Genomic DNA, 21,640 nt, shown 5'->3' with positions numbered 1-21,640 from the left:
CATGTGCCAGCAGCCAGGGAAGCACAGTGAGGTGTGTGTGACCCAGCAGTGTCTGTGGGAGGTGTGCATTGGTGTCAGCACTTATGGGGGGGCTGTTGCGATGCCCCTTGCCTTCTCTGCATGCAGCATGTGCTCAGAGCTGCTTCAGGAAACCTCTTTAGCTTCAGCTGGTACTTTATGAGGCTCTGTGTTACTATGCTGTTGTCAACATTAATGGCCAAACATTATTTTTAATGCACTCCCAGTGTCCAAATCTATTGCTAAATAGCAGCAATGCGAATAAAGCCTTCTCACCCAGCTCCCTTTCCGTGGCTCCTCGGTGCAATTCCCGTTTCTGGCTGAAAACAGCCCAAGTTCATTGGACTGCTGAGAAATCAAACACACTGGGGGGGGTCTCATGGGGCAGAGGTCATGGGGCAGCCCCAAGGATGTCCCCAAACAGCCAGAGTGGCTCTGGGTTGGAGGCAGCGGCACGCTGCTTTGTGCTGATGGTGCTCAGGGAGGCATTGCTGTGTACCAGGTATCGATTCCTGCTTTCCTTTAATATTTTAAACTCACAAGCCGTGTTTGGATTTGGGTTCCAGGTGTTTGAAAGCAGAGCCTTCAGTTGTCTCTGTGTTGTGACAAAGTCTGCCCACGTACTGCACGGGGGCAGAGCAGCGATTTGCACTGACATGCTTTAAAAGTGATTTGTTTCAAGCACGTGGGGATGTGATGAGAGCAGGAGCTGCTGCTGCTGTTTGCTGCTCGCAGCACCGTGCAGGTTGAGCACGGTGTGGAGATGCTGTGGTTGTGTTAACCCTTCTGGTGCTGCTTCCCACCCCGTGCCAGGACCTTCGCTGCGTGCTGGCAGTGCAGTGAACCCATAGAAGGTCCCCATGGCACCCAGCAAGGCTGCTTCTGTGGGGCTCAGGAGCAGGGAGTGCTCTGGGTTTAACAGGTAGAGAATACAAGCTGAGCAGGTATCGAATAGTTCACCAGTTAATTGCCTTTGTGTGGGCAGATTAGTGTCCAAACTGGCAGCGTTTCCACCTGTTGCTATAAAGAAGCATTTCCTGGTGGTGGAAATTCAGTTGCACGCAATTAGGAATTGCGGACACGTCTCTGTGTGCTCACAAAGTCACAAGTATGAACAGACACATTTTAAAAAATTAACTCACGGAGGAAGAAGAGGAAGTGGATGGAAATGACCGTCAATTATAAATGAGGCTTTGCAAAAATGACAAAGGGAGAAAAAGGACATTGGCACCCAGCAGCGTCTGGAATAACAGACGGAGTTTGTCTCTGCGACCAACGGGGATCTGACAATAGTGTTTGCTTGTTGTGTGGGCAGGGGAGGCAGAAAAAGGAAGGAGATTTCTGAAAATACTTCTGTCCTCTATTTAAAAAAAGCAGAGGATGTTGTTATATCACAGAAAGAGGGAGAAGTTGGTTCCATTCCAGTAGAAATTTGAAAGTTTGTTGAATAGATTTTCAAATCTATTGCGTTACTGAGTCAGCTGGTCCAGTTGTTTGCAGCTCAGTTGACCAGAAAGGGCTGTTCCCATGCCCAATGCTGTCACTGCTGCTTCTTGGCCAGTGGAAGGGGTCACTGGGGGCACTGCAGCTCCAGGAGGGGCTCCGTGGGGCCATTCCATGGAGAAATCATGGCTGGGATTCTGCACGAGGTCTGGGGAGCTGACCTTCATCTCTTACGAGGAGGTCGCAAGTAGGGCACATACAGATAATGCAGTTGATGTAATTGTATGACTGCATGTTTTGTGATGATTTAATTAAGGAACAGACAGCGTGCAAAAAAGGGAACGGTGCACGCTAAAAGGATTAAAAGCCAACCAACAGGCTTCTGGGGAAGAATTTATTGCAGGTGAAGTGATGCCACAGCCATTAGTGCTGCCCTCACAGTTCCTGCTCTCATTTCCTGCTCCTGTCCCTGTCTGTGCCCCTGCTGTGAGCAGTGGGTGCAGAGCGGGCAATGAACCAACTGTGGGACAAGAGAAGGTGGATCAGAAACAGCTGCAGTTCAGCAGCAGAGCGGTTTGAACCTGGTGAGGTGGTTGGGATCAAGCTGGTGGAATATCTGCAGCTGTCAGGTCTTCTCATTTCAATGGTGCTGGGTGGGAACAGACCCTGGGGCTGCTGTGGGCTGCAGCCCAGCAAACCCAGAGCCAAAGTCTCTGTCAGAAACTCCCTACCTGCTGAGATCCTTCCCAAGGACATTGCTGCTGGGAAATGCACAAAAATCTGTTCAGTTACTGCAGCAAGGGAGCAAGCAAATCCTCTGTAAGCCCGAGCTCTCATCTCTCATCCCTTCCTGTCCTGGCTGCAAAAGCAGAAATCATTGCTGTGTCCCAGGGCTCATCTGCAGCCACGAGTCCTCAGCTGTCATCTGCCCACAGAGTCCACACTGTCTGCCCCTGCTGTGTGCTCAGGACAGAGCTGTGCTGCAAAACTCGATTTATGCAAAATCAGATTGCATTCCCTAGCACAATGTAGGGCTCTGCCCTTTCATTTGTTGAGGTTGAATCTCTGGGATCCTGCTGCCTCTGCCACAGTCCTTGGGATTAGAATAGATTTGATAGAGATATAAATGATCCATTTGCCTTATTTTGTGGATGAGCCTTCCAACAATAGATGAGCTTGCAGTGCAGGAGCTTGCAGTTGCTATGTGAAAACAGCCTCCTCCGGAGCTCCCCAGCCCACAGAGAGGGGTGTTTTTGAGGTGTGCAGTACTGATGTAGTCTATAGACTTCTTCCCCGTTACAGGAGCTGTGTGCAGACACTGGAGACAGAGGATTGAAGTGAAAATGCCTTTGGCATAACGCTTTGTAGATCTACAAAAAGAACACTGAGAGGCACAGAAACTCTTAAGATGAAGTTGTGGTGCCTATTGATGAAGGAGCAGACGTCTTCAAAGGCAGTGCTCTTGTTGAAGACCATGAATTTACGTCTGTGTCAAAGCTTTTTTTTTCCTTTTCTAAGGTTCGTGCGTGCTGTAAGAGGGACCAGAATGGGATCTGTGTGATCCCATCCATCCCAATTTAGTTTTCCCTGTATGTGGATGCTCCTTTGGTGCCTGCACTTGGCTGGGTGCTGAGCACCTCCTGGACCAGCAGCGCTGCTCTTCCCAGCTTTTCTCCAGGGCTGGAACCCAGCAAACCCCACACAGCTCATCTTGTGGCTGCAGAGCATCACTGTTGTGGAGCATTGCTACCAATAGTCACCCTCCCAATGTGTCACCACTGCTGGTGGCTCTGTGGAGGGGAGGAGAAAACCAGCAGGGCTGTTGGTGAGCAGCACACCAAGGGTCGCTGCTTCGCTCCAGCTGCAGTGTTAGGATGATAAATGCACATGTAAATGTGGGAAAGGCCAGAGATAACATGAGCTGACAAATGGGCTGTGCTACCTCTGCTTCCTCAGAGGGAATGAGACACTCACTGCTGGCTGCTAAAAGCCAGGGATGATTTTAAGCTCTGCTTTTATAACCGTAGGATAATAAGGCTGCATAAGGAGCGTGTCGTTTACGATGATGCCAAACATAAGTTGTTCCTTTTCCTTGGCATTCTCAGGTCTGAACAAATGCATAAATAAAGTGAGAAACATTTTATACCCAGAACAAAACACGGAAAAACTTTGCTGTGTGCTGAACTCAGCAGTTGTAGCTGCACACAGCCAGCCAGCACACACCTGTCCTTTGGCTTCCAAATGTTTCTGATGTCATCTCTTAATTATCACCATCCAGGCTGCTAATCACTGGGAGGTGGAGCTTTTGGGGTTTCCTGTGCCCCACTCAGAGCAACAGGCGTAGAGCTGAGCTCTGCCAGGGACAAAACAGCATTTCCTAAATGCATGCAGGAAGAGGAGGAAGGGAGAGATATTTGTCATTATTTATCTTGACTGATTTGCTCCATTTAAAAAAATAAAATAAAATAAATTATTGCCTAGTTCACATTTATGCATTCAAATTTAGCTCTGTGCAAATTTAGCTCCAAGTTCACGCCGCGGGAAGAAGAATGTTCCAGTACATGCTAATGATAATTTAATATTTTAAAATTGCAAATCTGTGATCTGAAATTATAATATTACGGGGCCGTTGTTCTTGCGAGGCAATCAGAAATGGAGATTGGGAGGAACATTTGCATAATAATAGCTGCCTTGCAGGCCTGGGCCACGGATGCACATAGTTAGTGGCTTCAGGCTGCTCTCCCCAATGGAGTTATGGCTCAGGAGGTGCACACAGAGCACCCAGCACCCCTGTGTGGCTGCAGCTGGACCAGGTCCTGGCAGTGCTGTCTGCAGGGTGATGCGGGGCCAGCAGCAGCTGCTTCCCAGCAGAGCAGGAGGTTTCACATAATGCACAATTATCTGGTAATTTACCCGCGGGGGAAATTTCTTTCAAACCTTTGGCAGGTATCGGTTGGCTTATTTCCTAGAGTGAGATTTTATTCCCTTTATGTTATTTTATTTTATTCTGCTGGAAGTGAAAGAACTCTGCAGGCTTCTGTCTGCGTGCGTGCATCCTATCCCTGGTGATGCCATCCCATCTCCTCCTGAAGCCAAATGGCCCCGACCTCTTCGGTCTCTCCTGGAATGGAAATGGGCTGATAACAACCATTGCTCTCCTCTCACCTCTTCTATTTCCCCATGCCCACGGAGCTGTCAGTGCAGACAGCAGATGCTCTGAGCCCACTGTAAGTTCAGCTCCGTGAGACGTGGCGTCCTTCACTTGGAGACACTTCTCAACGGGACATGAAATGTCACTGCAGTTTGGTTTTCTACAAGGCACGTTTGCTTTTTGAAACCTCATTTCTTCCTTTTTTTTTCTTTTTTTTTCCCATTTTCCAGAGTCGGAAACACGCCAGCAAAGTTCGCCTCTATTACATGCTTCACCCCATCGACGGAGGCTGTCCAGCCAAAAAACTCCGCTCAGAAAACGTGGGTATACCTCCAGTCCCTGTTTGCTCCATGAATCATTGCCTCTGTGCATTTTTTTGTAACTGCTGCAGATAATCAGGTCCCCAGAGGTAACATTTAGATTAGCCACAATGCTAAGTAACTGGAAATAATTCTCAGTAAACTGTACAAGAAATATGATGTGCATCAGCAGCTGTAATTGCATTTTTAGTTATTGCAATGCTCTTTCATTGGAAAAAGAATATGTTGGCAGCCAATATCTGACTTTTATTCAGCTTCACAAGGTCCAAGCAGCCTGCAGCAGCCGGGTCAGGTTGTGCTGCAGGTTGGGGAGTAGCTGCATCCATCCCTCCCTGTGTGCTGGGCTGCATGAGAGCTGCTGCTGAGCTTCCAGCAGACAGCATCCACGTGTGGCTGTGGCTCACGCTATCAATATTTAGCAAGATATCTTCTAATTAAAGACAGAAGCCTGCAAGAGTTGCCAAAGGGATCTGAAAGCTCCTTCACGCAGTAATTAAAATTTTAGCAGAACTTTTATGTTGCACGCAGGGTAATTGCAGATGCAGTCTGCCCCATCACAACGGGATCTCGTGCCTATTTTTACTGAGTGATTAATTGCAGGATGTGAAAGATAGAGTGGACATGCACATATAGGCTTGGAACATAATTCTTTAACGAGCTCCTTTACATCTAATGAGCCCCAGACCCACACACACACACCTCAGCACACTGAGATGGTGACTACAGAAGCAAATAGACCTTAAGTAAGTCGGAGCTGAACCACTTCCCATTTCTTTTATAAGAAGTCAGGTCATTCAGTGCTGATTCAGTGCCCCTTAATGGGGCTGAATTGAGCGAGTCCTTATGAACCAGGTGGGTGATTTGCTACACCAGACCTACATTCTGAAGTTATTAATATCGTAACAACGTGGCAGGGAAAATCTGCCCATGTTTACAGCTCCGTGTTTGCAAAGCAGCCCTGTTGCTTATCAGCTTTATCCAAGATTCTGCATGCAGGGGGAACAGAAATATTTAGGGCATCTCTGAGGCAGCAGAGTAACATCATTACTGCATAAAGGATGCAGCTGCATTGCCCGGCTCAGATGTCTACCAGTATCAGTCAAGCTGTGACGTACTGACTTTAATGAATATTAGAAATAGTCCTTGCAAACCAAGTACATTTCTGCCACTAAGAAAAAAAAAAGCTGCCCTGCTGCAGAGCTGCATTCCATTTCTGTTGTATCCTTTAGGCCATAAAACTGAAATACTTTGGTTTCCTTCCACAAATCACAGCTGAGAAAGAGAAGATTCTGCAGTTATAGATGCTCCATGGAAAAGGCTTTGAGAGTTTCAGTGTTTGCTACCTGGCCTCTGAATGGCATGGAGAGTTCTGTCTGCTGTTTTTTGGGGAGCATAAAAATATCCTGCATTCCTGCTAGCACCTTCACAGCAGAACCTTCTTCAAGCACAGAAAATTAACTCAAATTTAAGACACTTTGCAGTGCTTTGAGTGCCACGTTTTGTACTGCTGTATTTCAAGGGTTTGGATAATCTTTTCTTCTCAGTAAAACCCAGGAAATGCAGACAGCAGATTTGTATCTACGGATTAAAAATCCATACTTTTCTTGAGGATTGCTTAGGGAACATCCAGCAAAGCACTGCTGCTGCCTGGCCCTGCGTGAGGATTATGCCTTTTAGCAGCTGTTAACAGGCAGCTGAATGGCTGAAGCTAATTCTGTTGGATGCCCGAGATTTGCTTTGAAGTTTGTAATATCACAAAGAGAAGCCCCTGCGTGCTGGGCTGTCCTGTGCTGCTGCAGAGCAGAGTCAGCGCTGGGAAGCAGACAGTGATTGCCAGGACTGTGCTGCTCTGTGGCTGATGGAGGTTGTGACCCCAACTTTGCAAAGGGCAGAGAGGAAGGATTGCCAGGAGAAAGTTACAGAAGCAGACGGGAGGGAGAAAAATCCTTTGCACGCCGGCTCAGCTTGTGCAGCATGGGTTGTATGGAACTAAATGGTGCCTGCTTGTCGTGCTTTGGGCTGAGCAGGGTTAGGGATGCTGCAGGCTTGTGCCCCCAGCACAAAGGCCATGGGGAGCTGCCGGGCTCTGTGCCCTGGTTGAGGAGTGATGTTGTTTTACCGCTTGGCTGCACAATCCCATCAGCAAGGCATCAATCAGCAGGTGACAAAAGACAACGGGTCAGGTTCCCCCCAGCCCATCTGGTTACAGGTAAAACAGCCGCTGACAAAGAGGCCAGGCATAATTACCCTTCAGGGCATGGCAGGGCAGAGTGGTGCTGCACTGCTGTTGGGGTGGGTGCTTGAGGATGCACCCCTGGTCTGGTGGTGACATCTCACCCATGCCCTGAGATGCTCTCCTGGAAGCATCCATTGGTGTAGATGTGAAGCTCAGGGGTCCAAGGGTTGTTTGAAGCTTTTTTATTTTAACTGTAGCCTATCTGTGAAATTGGATTGGAAAGAGAAAATCATTGCCAAAGAGCAGAACAAGAGGAGAGACCCTATTGCTACACACTGAAGTATCAGGTTTTCAAACGGTCTCTGTTGGAGGCTCTGTATATGTTACCACTGCTGATGATCAATAGAGGCTGGGAATTTTTTTCTACTCTGCTCTTAACTTTCAAGTGATTTCTCTTTGAAGACGTAAAATATCTTGAGAGAATCCTGCTTAAAAGAGCTGCAAATTGCACACGGAACAGTACTTATCACCTCTTGAGATTTCTCCTTAAGGTTTAAGTTGATTTATAGTTAATAACAAAAAAGCGATGAAAATCAGTCCTCCTTCTAATTGTGCTTCTTTCTTAGGGAAGGATGACCCTGACTATGGGTCGGGTTTGGCTGCAGGTTCAGCTCTGAGCTTGCTGTCCTCACTCAGTGCCTCTGTCCCATTCCATAGCTCTGGAATAGCTTCATAGAGCATTGGGGCTCTGTGTGACCGCAGTGCTGCTGGTTTGGGTGCTGTGGTTGCCAAAGGGAACCCATGCTTGAGAGCATTGCTGGCTGTCCAGCACTGGGCCAACCACAATCCTGGGTCTTCTTCTATCTCTTCATTTGGGCAAATTGCAGAAGGCATTTACCAGCTGCCTGTGCAGTTGATGTGATATGGAGATCGAGGCCATCAAGCTGCATTGCAGTGTGGGTGGAGGGACCCATGCGAAGCACGGAGCTGACATAACTCAGGTCCTCCTCCTCCTTCCTGGGGATGATGCACCTCTTTCTTGTGTTTTCTATCACCTTGCAGGGCAGCGACGGTGACTCAGTGGATAAGAACAAATGCTGCACGCTATGTAACATGTCCTTTACCTCAGCAGTGGTGGCTGAATCGCATTACCAAGGGAAAATCCATGCCAAAAGGTTAAAGCTGTTGCTAGGTGAGCCACCGGCGCTGAAGGCCACAGGTAGGTGGGGGTGGTGGGGAGACATCACTGCTGTCTGCTGGGCTGGGGCAGATGGATGCTCATCGGTGCTGCCTCCTGCCAGATGCCCATCTCCGTGTTCATGAATTGCTCCCTGGAAGGCAGCAGCTCTGCCAGGCAGTGGCTGAGCCTCACCGTAACTATCAGAAGTTATTTGACAGCTTAGCTAATGCATGTAATAAACCTTTCCTGTTACTGCACGGAGCAGAATCCCATTTGCTTTTACCTCAGAGGGAAATGCAGTCTTTAAAAATGTTTCGGATCGATCACCTTTTGATTTTCGCCCGGATGGGCATTCACGCATTTCCTCGGCGGTGGTTCCAATGATGCGAGCCTATTAACTTTCACATTTTAAAAGTCAAACATTGCAATCAGATAACCTGGCTGTGCCAGAGTGTGCCTGACCATAACAGAGCAGCACACAGAGCAGGAGCTGCGCTGGCATCGCTGTGCTGTCCCGCAGTCTGAGCTCTGTGCTTCACTGCTGCTTAGAGCATGACAGGAGCATCACAGAATCACAGAATGGGTTGGAAGGGACCTCAAGGATCACGAATCTCCAACCCCCTGCCACATGCAGGGCCACCAGCCTCCCCATTTAATACCAGCCCAGGCATTGCTGTGTGTTTTACATCCTGCCTAATGAGGCGTGCAGAAATCCCACCAATTGTGATACAAGGGATTTTTTTTTTTTTAATCTGTCTGTGTGCTTTTGTTGTTGTTTTTAACTTTGCAGGCTGATGATGCTGATGCAGAAAGCATCATTTGTCCTTTGTCAGGATTGGCTTGAGGGAAGCTATGGCTTTTCCCTGGGGGATGCAGGGGGCTGTGCCAGTAGGTGGATTGCTGCTTCCCACTAACGAGGGCACTCTAGGAAGGCTCATTAAAGGCAGGTGTGGCAGTTCCCTGTGCTGGTCCTGGGAGCTGTGCTGTCTCTTGGGCCCACAGATATACAATTTGGGGTCCCAGGTTGCAGAGAGTGAAGGCAGAGAAATGATGGTCGTGTGGATGGATGATGGTCAGACAGCAGCAAGTCCTCCCGTCCCCAGGCAATGGCTTCCGAGAGCTGCAGCTTCGCATTGTGTTTCCATTTAATTTTCTAATCATCTGAATCAGCCTCACAGAGGCAATAAGTGAGCTGCACCACATGCTCTGTAAGTAATGGGCTCTTCAGCTGCAGTAATCACTGGGAAGGAATAACTCAAGGACTCATTGAGCCTTCCGTACACTTGATCTGATGAAGCTGAGATGCAGGAATACACTAATAAGTGTATTTTTTTTTGGCTCTCCAGCCATTCTCAGGAATGTGCCCATTGGACACAATGCTTTCCCTATGGGACACGTCCTGCTCCATCCTGGGGTGCTGAGTGCACCAAAATGGGAAACCATCTCCAGATGGCAGAGCCTGGTTTATTGCTTTACACAGACATCTACACTGCTACCCAGCATTGCTGGAGAGCTCTCAATTGACTGCTTGCTTAATGGGGGGGTCTGATTGTAAAGGGAGGGGTGAATTTGTGAAATTCTGTGCACGTTTCTGGAAGTTATCTCATCCACACGGATGTCTCTGTGGTGTGTGGCTATGGAATGAGTTGAGGGGACAAAATGAAGACTAATGAATGCAGTTGGAGCTGCAGGGAAATTCAGGCTGAATTTCCCGGAGCTCTTTCAGGAGCAGTGTTTTCCAGTAAAGAAAATGCACTGAAAAATAGGTAACGTGCTCAACAAAAGCAAAACATTTGCAGAATTTCTGTGGCTGGATTTCCATCCCCAGTTCCTGGAGGCAGTGGGACCCCCAAGCTCCCAGCAGACACCTGCAGGGGCTCAATCCCAGCCCTGATGCTGGCAGTTCCTCCTGCTGGATCTGCAGCTCTGCAGATGCTCGGTACGAGCTGACGGCTGCAGTCTGCTGCTGAGCAAATCCCTCTTTAATATTCTGTTTTTTTGTCTCATCAGTCTCACAGAAAATTAGATTTATTCTCAGCCTCTTTACGGGGCTACACCTTCCCTGTCTATTTTATCATCCTGATGAAACACAGATCTCCAATTTCTCTGCTGGTGCTTTCAGAAGAGGGAGGAGGGCCCTAGCAGTAAGGGCTCTCACAAGGGGAAAGCAGTGTCTGATCACTACAGGGCAACATTGGTGATGATTTTCTGTTGCTTCTCCTGTAGGAAGTTGTAGCCCTCGGAGGCTTTATGTCACTGCTATTTCCAATGAATTTCTGCAGTCATGTCCAACACCATCAGCTTGCATCCAGGCACCGGGATGAGTTATAGAGGGCTGTGGGGGAAAAGAGCTGCTGCCTTCGTTGCTCCACACACAGGGCATGCAGTGCCCTCAGCTGGGGCTGAGCTGCTCTCTCCTCCTTTAGTTCTTGGAGAGCAGCAGTGATGACAGGTTGGGCACCATTTACGCACAGCTATGAATACAAAACTGTTCAAGCAAAAAAAAAGAGTCAGCCATGAGTTCATCAGCAGAGTGCTAAGTGTTTCTAACTTTGCATTTTGCCTCATGCAGCAAAGTAAGGCTTCTCGCTTCCCTCCCACAGCACAGGGGAATGTAAGGCAGAGTGTCGTGAGCTGTTTAGCATTCGAAATACTTGGAATAGTCAAACTCACAGCTTTTATGTCTGTGTGTTAGGACAGAGCAACATTTTTAACGTCTTGGGAGTGTTTATTATTAATGTTCGTGTTGCAGCTCGGGGAATGGTGATGTTTCCTGTTCAGTTCTTGTTACGTACCAGAGATCAGAATGATAAATCCACCTTTGTGGGAAGTCAGCTTTCATCTGTTTGTTTGCAGGAGGATTTGGAACATGCAGGGTGTTTCTGTTGGCTGTCAGGACGGGTTCAGCACGCCTTAGGGGCTGTAAACTGGCCTTGAGGAGATGCTTTGTGCTGTGGGAGCTGAGAGGAGACCCCAGGCACCGGGTGGGTGTGGGGCTGGGGGCTGCAGGTGGGGGCACTGCTCAGCCCTGCAGCAGAGATGCTGCTTTCGGGTCTCCTTAAGGAGCAGTAGATGTAACTCCTGCAGACACCACCAGTTCTGCAGAGTTAAGCCACCGTGGTTCCCCTCTGGCAGCAGCTAACATACAAACAGGGAGAAAGCTGAGCAGAGGATCCATCAGATTTAACTTTAGGGCCCAGGGCTGGAAGCAGCACTGAAAGCACATTGCTCTGAGGCTGCACTTTGAGGTGCTCCAAAGGCAGCGATGGAGCGTGGAAATCTCTCCTGGTGCAGTGCAGAGTTACATGGAGGCCACGTGATGGGAATCCTTTTGGAGGGGGTGAAATAAATCCAAAGGCAGTGAGCGGGCGGTTGGCTGGATGGTCAAACGAAGAGAACAAACATCACCAGCGGGAGTTAATGACTGCAGTCATCTTATTAACAAACACCCCAAAGAGTTCATTTTGCCAGCGCTGGGTGCGTCGCAGGGCGCGATGGCTGAGGTGAGAAAATTCTCCTCCAAAGCAGAGCACCAGCAGCACTGTGGGCAGTGAGCATCCGACACCCCAGCAGCTGTCATCAGGACAATGGGAGCTCATAAAGCCCTGGAAATAGATAAGGTTGTTAAGTAACACGAGATGGAAGATACGATTTCTTTCAGGAAAGTTAATAGATGCTCATTCCGGGCAGGTCAGCAGAAGATTTGCAGCAATGTGAACTCTCTGGAACCACGCAGGCACTGAATGCTGTGCTCACAGCCTTCAAGTTGCCCCTTCTCAGCACGGAGTGACCGTGGTGTATTGTGTGGATATCGGGCATCTCATCTGGAACAAACTTGGGAGCAAAAAAGAAGGCATTTTTGAATGAGGTGTGATAATTAATGACCAGCTGTGCATTTTTGCATCCCGGTGTTATCTGCATTGTATTGTCCTGCTTTTCCAAGGCTTTGTGATTTATGTTGTACATCGGAGGAAACCAATGGCAGGCAAGGCCATTGGAAACCAATGGCTTCACAGTGTGAGGACCCATCACCCTTCTTTCTCTTGCTTTTATTTAGGTCACGTTTGTGACCCCAGACGGCTTCGTATGAATCTGAAGGGAAATGGGACCAAATTAAGGTCGTGGCTGCTGCACTCGTCAACCCATAGTGCAACATTTGAGTGAGCAGAATGACTACTGAGCAGTTTTTTCACCTGTGACACTAAAAATTGTGACAGCTTTCCCTATTCTTTCCGAGACCAAACACATTGAAAAGTAATAATCCTGAGGTGGTTATAAACCTGTCTCTCTATCCCGAGCAGCTGATGGCGTTGCTGTTTTTCCAACCCAAGCCATTCTATGAAATAACTGCTGCTTATTGTGCCCAACACGGCTCTGCTTTGGGCTCTGGCAGCCTGGTGCAGCACAGCACTGATGCCTGCTTTTTTCCTCCTGCAGAGACCTTGGGCTCACTGAAGCAGCCCCGCGTGGATCGGCCTCCGGCAGCATCCCCACCTCAGCCACGCAGGGATTCGGATCGCTACTGCCAGCTGTGTGCTGCGTGGTTCAACAACCCCGTGATGGCCCAGCAGCATTATGATGGCAAGAAGCACAAGAAGAACGCGGCCAGGGCTGAGCTGCTGGAACAGCTGGGGAAGACGCTGGACCTGGGCGAGCTGAGAGGTGAGAGCGTGGGGCTGCATGGGGCTGCATGGGGCTGCACGAGGCTCATGTGGGACCATGGGTGCAACCCGGATGGGATGTGCTGCTTTTGATGAGGATGTGGCCTCATCCCCAAAGCTGCTTTGTGTTACAGAGATGTAATTACGGGAGGAGAGGGAAGGGCCTCCTGCAAAAGCGTTCTCTGCGGTCTCCAATTACAGTCCTGCATGCATGCCGTGTATTTGACTGCAGTGGGCTTGAGCACAAAGTGCAGGTTTGATTTTCAGCACACCGCATGGGAGAAGCCTGGCTTGCCCACCTTGGGTTAATGTTTTAAGAAAGCTTTCTTTTTTTTTCTTTCCTTGTGAAAATGAAATAGTTTTCCTTGAAGTGCCGATGGCCGCGCAATGCGCTGTGCGTTGCTCTGTTACCCCGACCCTCCGGTGCTGCCCGGGGTGATTCAAACATCCTAAATGATTCATTGGGCTGAGTCACCGTGTGGAAATACGCAGGGACGTGGAATTGCCAAGGTTGGGAGTGGTGGGGGATGTCATTATCTGTAAACAAACCCGCGGTGACGCAAACAGAGGTTGGGCTCCTGCTTAGTCCTCCCTCAATCAGAGGACAGTGCTCTGCCCAGGACAGGAGCTGTGCTTCCAAGCAGGCTGCTCTGTGTGGCAGATGGGGCTGTGGGCTGCTCCCAGAGCAGCGTTCAGGGATGCTCCATGGCAGCTGGGCTGTGCTGGAGATTTGAGGCACTGCTGCAGGTGTCCTGCAATGCAGGGTCGGGTCATGGCCGCGTTCTGTCTGCTCCCACTGCTCGTTTTGCAGCCTCAGTGTTGGCTGGAATGCAAACTCATTTCCTCTCCATGTATCCCCAGCTTTCCCATCACAACTGAAATATTAATTCTATTTTGTCTGCTGTGGGAGATGAACATTTGATGCGTTATGTAAGCCCAGGATGAGCAGTGTCAGTCAAAGCACAACATTTCAGCAGCCTTTGATGTTTTGATAACGGCTGTAATAAAATATTTATTGATAAATACGAATGCGTATTCGAGAAATAAGAAGAGATATATTTTTAGACAGCTGATATTTATAGGAAACAAAAGCATTGGTCCTTCTTGCCAAGTGCTCATCCTGCAGTTTTGAAGTCTTGTTTTGAAGTGGCAAAGGGGAGGGGAGAAAGGAGCCTCAGTGGCAGCACCATTTCTCCCATCTGTATGAGGTTTAGCTGTCCACAAATGCTCTGTCCCAGGGCTCTGGGTGTTTGCCTGGGGGCTGCTTGGGGTGAGCAGCAGAGGTGACAGCGTGGGGTTGGGATGCAACTCAGCAGTGGGGCAGAATCAGTGGCTGCACGGGATGCCATCACCCACAGCCTTTGCATTCTCTGTGCACGGATGAATTGCCACAGGTGTGGATGCTGTCTTGCAAAGGAGTTGAATTTTCCTTCCTGGCTCATAATTTCCTCATATGCTTTATAAATACTTTTCATTCTGTGCTGTCAATTTTGGTTGGTGAAATGTGATTGAACAAGCGCTCTCCTGGAATGTGTTCTAATGCATTTCATGCAGAATGACATTAATGACTCCATTCTTTAATATTTTATCGAATGGATATGAATGCATTCAATTTTACATGAACGCGTGTCATGATTCAAGGGAGGGAATGCTGATGTGTCACAAGGACACCAAAGTAAATGTGCAGATGGACAGGACAGAATTTCCTAACAGCTTTCTCTGGTTGGGATCAGTGCAGGAATAACTGCACTGGTGTGGGAAACCAACAGGATGGCTGCAGGGTGCATTAGAATTGTTCTTACAGAGAACTGCAGCCTGCGGTAGGAATCCCACACCTCTGTGTTTCCACGTTGAGCTTGAAATGCTCTGTTCAGATCTTCGTGGAAGTGAATCAGTGCAAAGCAGAAACCTGACACTGGAATTTAAAATTCCCCCCCTCCTTTTTTTTATTTTTTTTTTTCCTAAGAGAACAAGGCAGAATTATTTGAGCATCAATGGTTTGCTGTAATGCCGATGTGTGTTTAATGCAGCAGTGCTAATACCGCCCATGATGCCCGGGGAATTCTTGGGATGTTAAATACAAAAGAGAGGAGGAGAGCAGAAATGGGTCTCTTACATGCAGGCTATTAAGGGAGACAACAGAATCGGGGATTGGGAACATTTAGGTCTGCATTTATGTGCTTAATTTATGTGAAGCCTCGGCAGCATAGCAGCAGTCAGAAGCTCTGATTGCCATCTCTCTGTTTCAAGGATGTCCAGGAGGGAAACGGGTGTTTAATGCACATTCAGCCACGCTGCCTTTGCTGTGCAAACATGTTAGGTGAGGCACAGGAGTGCCTGTTTCTGTCATTCCTCTTTGCAACCGCTGTATTCTTTTCCCAAGGTGAAAGAACAACAAAGTTAACTGGAGTGCTCTGCAGAAGAGGAGAGCCTCATCCTTTCCCACGAGTTGTACCGACCCTCTGTGCCTTGTTGCCAAGTTTGCTCCGTTTATAGAAAACCAGCAATTGCTTTTGTTCTGCCCTTCTTTCTGGCACGGCACGCAGGGCTGCATGCAGAGCTGCTCCATTCCTTGCCGTGGAGGGGACCTCAGCTGAACGGATGAGTTGATCCTCTTGGGAAAAAAGCTCCCAAGTGGTTGCAGCCTCTGAATGTGGTGAGGAACGGCCCCGATCCGTGCAGCAGAAAGCAGGGGAATAGCTGGGGCCTCAGTGCTCATTATTCTGAGCACAATGATGCTCTGTGAGAGCCATGGGATGGCTGAGGGGACCACAGTGTCCCTGGGCAGCTGCCTCTGAGCCCTGCGTGGTTCTGTGCCTTTCCAAATATTCTTTTTGGCTTCAGCAGTGCTTGGATACCCTGGACTGGAAAAGTACATAGAGAGGTTACTGTAAGGAGAAAAGTCTATCAAGCTGGGAGATCTGAGTGCTTTCTGATTAATTAGAAGCTTGTGAGGGGCAAATGGTACGCATTCCTTTCTCTGGTTCTGCAGCTGTTGGTACCCTCTGTCTGCTGCATTGACTCTGAGCAGTGTGTGGCACAAGCAGAGGCCGTTTCCTACAGCACAGAGATACTTTTTCTCCGTGCACAGCCCTCAGCCTGCACCAACAAGGCTCAACAGGTACACAGCTAACAAACCTGGCTTCTCTTTGCAGGCCTGAAGCGCAGCTACACGTGCAACATCTGCAACGTCACACTGAACTCCATAGAGCAGTACCACGCGCACCTGAAGGGCTCCAAGCATCAGACCAAGTGGGTACCACCGTGTTCCGGGGGTCCTCTGCCCATCTGTGCCTGCTGGGGTGATGAGGCACAGAATCACAGAACGCCCAGGGTTGGAAGGGACCTCAAGGATCACAAATCTCGAACCCCTGCCACACGCAGGGCCACCAACCTTCACATTTAATACCAGCCCAGGCTGCCCAGGGCCCCATCCAACCTGGCCTCCAACACCTCCAGGGATGGACGGGGCATCACAGCCTCTCTGGGCAGCTGTTCCAGCACCTCACTGCTCTCTCTGACTATAGGAAGCAATGCTTTGTGCTTCTTGCTGAGGGCTGATGATGCTCTGTGTGTGCATTGGGGTGCTGTGGGTACCTGTGGTCACATTGTGCTGGGAGCACCTTTGGTGTGCTGAGCCCCAGCGGAGGCACTGGGGTGGATAGGATCAGGTGTTTCCAATTGAAAATGTGCTGTGATTTACAGCAAATGTCCTGCCCAAGTTCCTGAGTTTAGGAGGGAATCTGCTCTGTCAATTAGTGCAAATTATTAAAATGAAGTGGTAAAGAGACACGGTAAAGGGGAGTAGATTAATGAACTAATCTCTCTTAATACACTTACATGTGAGCTTTGGGAACTGTTTCAGGCTGGAGGACCAAGGGCCGCCCAGATTAGAGGAAGGACATAAAGATGTCATTCGTTACTGAAGTACCTGAAGCAGCTTTAAGGGTGGCTTTTGGTGTCTTAAGCATGTCTTTTGGTGGCTTAAGCAAAAGGAGACAAGTGCAGCCCTCCCCTCGCTGATCTTAGACCTTCCAGGATTCTCTTTGCTATTTACTTTAGCTCTGTCCTGTTTAATACAAATATTACTCTTCCTGGATTTATATCTTCATTAATGGGAGGAAGTGGTGATGAACCTCCTGCTCCGTGCCACTGGGGGCTGGGATGTGGGAGGCAGCTATGGAATGCCCGGGGTGGCTGTGCAGGGAATGGGGAGCCCCAGGCAGCCCCCACCCCATCTCCCTGCTCCTTGGTGTGTGCAATGCAGCTCTGGGCTACACACGGGGACAGTGCTGATGGATCAGTGTCAGTGCCATTGCTGGAGAGCAGAGCTGACAGCTCGTCCTGGTGGAAACACGAGGTGGGAGCAGCTGCAATGTGCTGCTGAGGCGCGGAGCTGTAATTTATCCTTCCCCTGCCAGGCTTTCAGTGTTTGTGTTATTATCGCTGTCATTGCTGCTGTTGTTATTGCAAAGGAAAAAGGAGTTTGTTTCAAATCAAAGCAGCCTCATGGACGGGAAATAGGGATGTGCAGAAAAGATGCACTCCTTTTATTCAGCATGGAGTGAGTGAGTGCCTGCCGTTCCCTATTTAGTGCCCACACCTCCTGCTTTGTTGCCCAATGTCCTGCAGTTAGCAGAGTCCCATCTCCAGCCCTTACACGATTCCTGCAGAAAGAGGATTCCTTTCTCATCTGTTGCTTTCCCAAAAGCTTCTTTCCAACTGACACAAACTTCAAAGGCACTTTGCTTCATCCTTTTCCCTTGGCTGAATTCGGAGCCTTATGGAGTGTGTTTGCAGCAGAGCATTGGGTTGTTGTCTTTGGCTGGAAGCAAAAGTTGGGGCAGGAGGAGCGCAGGAGTAGCTGCAAGGCTGCAGGGCTTCCACTGTTCTTCCAAGGACCTCCTCCTTTTACAAATTAATATTCTTATCTGTCATTCCAAATTTAGTTGCTTATCACTCGTTGCTAATGATTTAAATCTCATCCCCAGAGATTTTTGTGGGCACTCAGGACAAAGGAAAACAAAGCGATGGATTTGTAAGGAAGCGTGGTACAAATGTAATAACAGAATGCCAATGAGAGACATTTGTCTGTCCCATTTCTATGGGAAATTGCTCTGATTATTCCCTTTCCTCTGCCCATTGTTCATTCTTACACAATCATCTTTCAGCCTCAGGATCCGAGCACTGCACAACTGTAGGGAAGTGCAGAAGAAGGGGAGACAATGGCTCGGCAGCTTGGGTTCGTGCAAAACAAAAGCTCTTCCCACCCTGTAATTAATGCATAACCAGATTTTGCTCTCTTTGTTTAAAGGCATTTCTGTAGCTTCGTTGTCCTCTATGTGGGCACAGGGAAGCAGGGTGCTGTGAGTGGTGGGGGCCCTTGCCCTCAATGCCTGGCCCAGCATTTTGCCCACTGGTTTGTGCCATTCTCATTACTGTGGGTTAGCATCAAGGCTGTCCTCTTCCTCATAACCCACACTGAAGCTAATGCATTGCAGTTGCCAAGGCAACAAAACATTTTATGTAGCTTGTCATACTTAATATCGTAAAAAAAGGAGTTGTAAAGGAAGAGGTTTAGCTTGGGACAGGCAGAATGGTGATTGCAGGCTGGAAGCTGGGAGCACCCATAATGTACCAGGGAGATGAGTTCTCTGAAAAGCTGCTTTGGCAGAGAGGAATGTTTATGAGGACTGAGATGAGGAACAGATACTGATTATAGCTCCAGAGCTCTCCAGAGGGCACCATGCATCCAGGCCATTGCTGGAGCTGCTTTAAATAACCCAACACAGAGCAGCTTTCAGGTGGTGCTCTGTGGGATGTGGGGCTCAGCCCTTCGTGTGCATCTCCATGCAGTGCTGGAGGAAAAGTAGCTGGAAATGCCTCTGCTGATGTTGTGGTGTTGAATAAAAACATAGGAGGAGGCAGCTGGTGTTGAACTTGTCCTTATCCCTCTGCTCAGTGAATTTACAGAGCAAGGTAACGAGTATTCGTTTCCACTTTTTCTGCAGGATGCAGATGCTTTAAGTTTGAAAATGAAGCAAAAAGGCATCTTTTAAAAATACCTCTGACCAAAGTGAGGGATCTGCCTCTCCAGCCAGGTGGAGAACGTTTCTTTCAAGCTCCCCATTCTGCCAACATCACAGAATCATCACAGAATCATCTGCCCTGCGCTGCTGGGAGCTGCAGTCCGCTGGGTGCTGCCATGCTTGGGCATGCTGCGCAGGCACTGCAGCTGGACTCTGGAACATCTGCAGCAGGGAGGAGCTCCAAACCTTTAATTAGGGATTTATGAACTGTGCAGTGGTGATTGAGTCATTGTTTGACTTACTTTCCAGAAATAGATGTGGGGGTTTTTTTTGGCTTTTTTTTTTTGTAATCTGCCCTTCTCCCTTCCTCCTTTCCCCAAACCCAGTGATGCTCAGCTCAGCTGGCTGCAGCCAGCACTCTGTTTCTATGGGGATTGGTGGCAACCGAAAGATGGGGTTGTGAGGAGCTGCAGAACGAGGTCGTGTCACATCCAAAACGTTGGGGGAAAACCACGTGCTGGCCTTGGAATGGGCCGAAGCAACAGAATTCTTCATTCTCTGTGGTTTGATGTAAACTGTTCCCTCCCAGCCCTTCCTGCGAAGCCCAAAAGATAGATGGGCAGCTCAGGAGCAATGACTGCAGGCTTCGTGCCACCGAAGGTTCCTTTCCTTTTTTTTGATCCTGATTCAGAGCACAGATGTCTAATTGGAATGGGGCATTTATTAACATAAGCTGCTTGGCCGTTCAGCCATCGCAGCTAATCAAAATATTGTAAATATCGTGCCTGGACAAATGTCACTCTTCACCAGATTGCATTCCCGTATCTTTTTCAGTCTATTTCAGAAAGCATAAACAAATATTTGCTGCCTGTTGTGGCTGATGGCAACTTTTATTGGCAGCAGAAACATTTTCTGTGTGTTTTCTGTGATGTATGGTGGCCACTGCCTAAAATATAAAGAAGCCTTTGGAGTGATAATAACTCCAGAAGATGAACAGTTCTAAAAGGTAGATGGAACTGAAAGGCATTCTAATTTGTCATTATTTCAGTGGTTCCAGAGATCAGCTGAATAATTACACTGCCTATGAAGAGCAGCAAGTAATACTTTCTCTCATTACAGGATTAAATCGTCTCTCCCTTCCCTTTAAAGTAAGGGAAAATAAAGGTATCTCTGATATCTGCTGTTTTGATCATAATTTGAAAGCCATAGACTTGGTTTTGTGGTGCCAGGTGTGCAGATTAATTATTTTAATGCCAAGCATAAACAGCTGATTTCTGATCTATCAGTCTGATATCAACCAGTGAGGAGCCCCTCATTGGCCAAAGCTGTCTCCTGGTGGCTTTGCAGGTGATGCTGATCTCATCCATTTAAACTGAGGATCCAAGCAAAGCATCCTTTTCCCTTTGACAAAACCCATCTCTATGCTTAAAGTTTCCTGTATATACATATATATATTTATTTTTTTTTTTACAAACCAAACCATTCTCATTGCTCCCATTCAAAACTCAGCCAAGGGAAACCCAGCAGGGCCCTGCATCCGAACCAGGAATGCCAGGGCTGAGTGTGACCCTGCTCCATTTCTGTGTTGCAGCCTGAAGAATCAGTAGCAGTGCATGGGATCGGAGCAAGGAAAAGCACTGAGGCCTCACCTGCAGGGAGGAAGGCTGCTATCCTGGACACTGACCCCATGCAGTGGATGACTGACACGTAATTAACCCTCGCTTTGGACAGATACACGGATCTTATTGTTATTATTATTATTATTATTATTAATTTTTTTTTTTTTAATTTTGTGGTGAGTTAAAAAATATTTCAATGGATTTTTTTTTTACCCTTTCAAGATAATATTTATTCAGCACAGAGTTTAGAGAATGATACCTATCCTGTAAATACGACGCTTACTCATCACTCATCGCCACAGACAGAAGAAAGGAACTATTTTACTTTTTTTCATATTTATTCTTAGATTTCTTCCGAGAGTATAAAAATATTCTATTGCATTAATCCACGGTAGTGATGTAATCAGCCTCCAACCAGAAATAAACACGCTTCCTTCACCTTCTCCAGCATGGTTTTGTGCCGACACCTTGACCGCCAAAAGTGAACCGCAGGGATTGAATAACGGATGAATGTTTTTCCTTTCCTCTTCATCTTCAGAGAAACAAACGGTTCACTGGGAGGAGAAAGCTGAAGTGAAAGCGTAGGATCCTTTCCCTGCCCTTAGGACTGCTGCTGGGTGGATGGGAGCTGTCTGCTCTGCTGACTTTGGATGCACAGCGATGCTCAACACCCCTCGTTCTGCAGCAGGGCGGTGGGTGCCAGGCAGGGAGGCTGCTGTGGAGGCTGCTTGCAGGACATGGATGCAGGAGCCCTGTGGGGACATTTCCCAGTGCCAGCTGCTCCAGAAAACTTCCTGGACCTGTCAGAGGGGCTGCACAGCCAAGGCCCCATGGTGGGGAGTGGGACCTTGCTAACAGGGAGGAAAAAGCCACAGAGGATTGGAAAGAAAACAGTGCAATGGCCTCGGATGTCCAGGAGGAGTGCTGTGCGGATCCCAGCTGGGTCCTCATCTGCGAGGCATGAACTCCTCACCGGTGTTGGGGTGAGCTGAGATGTGAGTACCTACCCAGTGGAAATGAGGGGGTTTGCAATGGTGTTAGGA

The 21,640-nt window shown here is 48.4% G+C and overlaps 1 protein-coding gene and 1 long non-coding RNA gene across 2 annotated transcripts in view; both read left to right on the top strand.

Moving 5' to 3' along the window:
• The window catches only part of ZMAT4 (zinc finger matrin-type 4), a 36,102-nt gene extending 14,469 nt beyond the window's left edge, over positions 1 to 21,633 (top strand). Inside the window, exons 3-7 of the mRNA XM_052701884.1 lie at positions 4,843 to 4,932; positions 8,171 to 8,327; positions 12,726 to 12,950; positions 16,105 to 16,201; positions 20,570 to 21,633. Of these exons, the coding sequence (XP_052557844.1) occupies positions 4,843 to 4,932; positions 8,171 to 8,327; positions 12,726 to 12,950; positions 16,105 to 16,201; positions 20,570 to 20,585 (585 nt within the window). The 3' untranslated portion in view covers positions 20,586 to 21,633. The remainder of the gene's footprint in view (positions 1 to 4,842; positions 4,933 to 8,170; positions 8,328 to 12,725; positions 12,951 to 16,104; positions 16,202 to 20,569) is intronic.
• LOC128089988 (uncharacterized) overlaps positions 1 to 21,640 on the top strand; it is an 83,714-nt gene that overhangs the window by 32,255 nt on the left and 29,819 nt on the right. The window lies entirely within an intron of this gene.

This window comes from Tympanuchus pallidicinctus, unplaced genomic scaffold (assembly GCF_026119805.1).
Source record: "Tympanuchus pallidicinctus isolate F22 unplaced genomic scaffold, pur_lepc_1.0 scaffold41, whole genome shotgun sequence".
NCBI lineage: Eukaryota > Metazoa > Chordata > Aves > Galliformes > Phasianidae > Tympanuchus > Tympanuchus pallidicinctus.
Note: the sequence above shows the minus strand (reverse complement) of the source record. Positions and strands in the feature narration are given on the sequence as shown.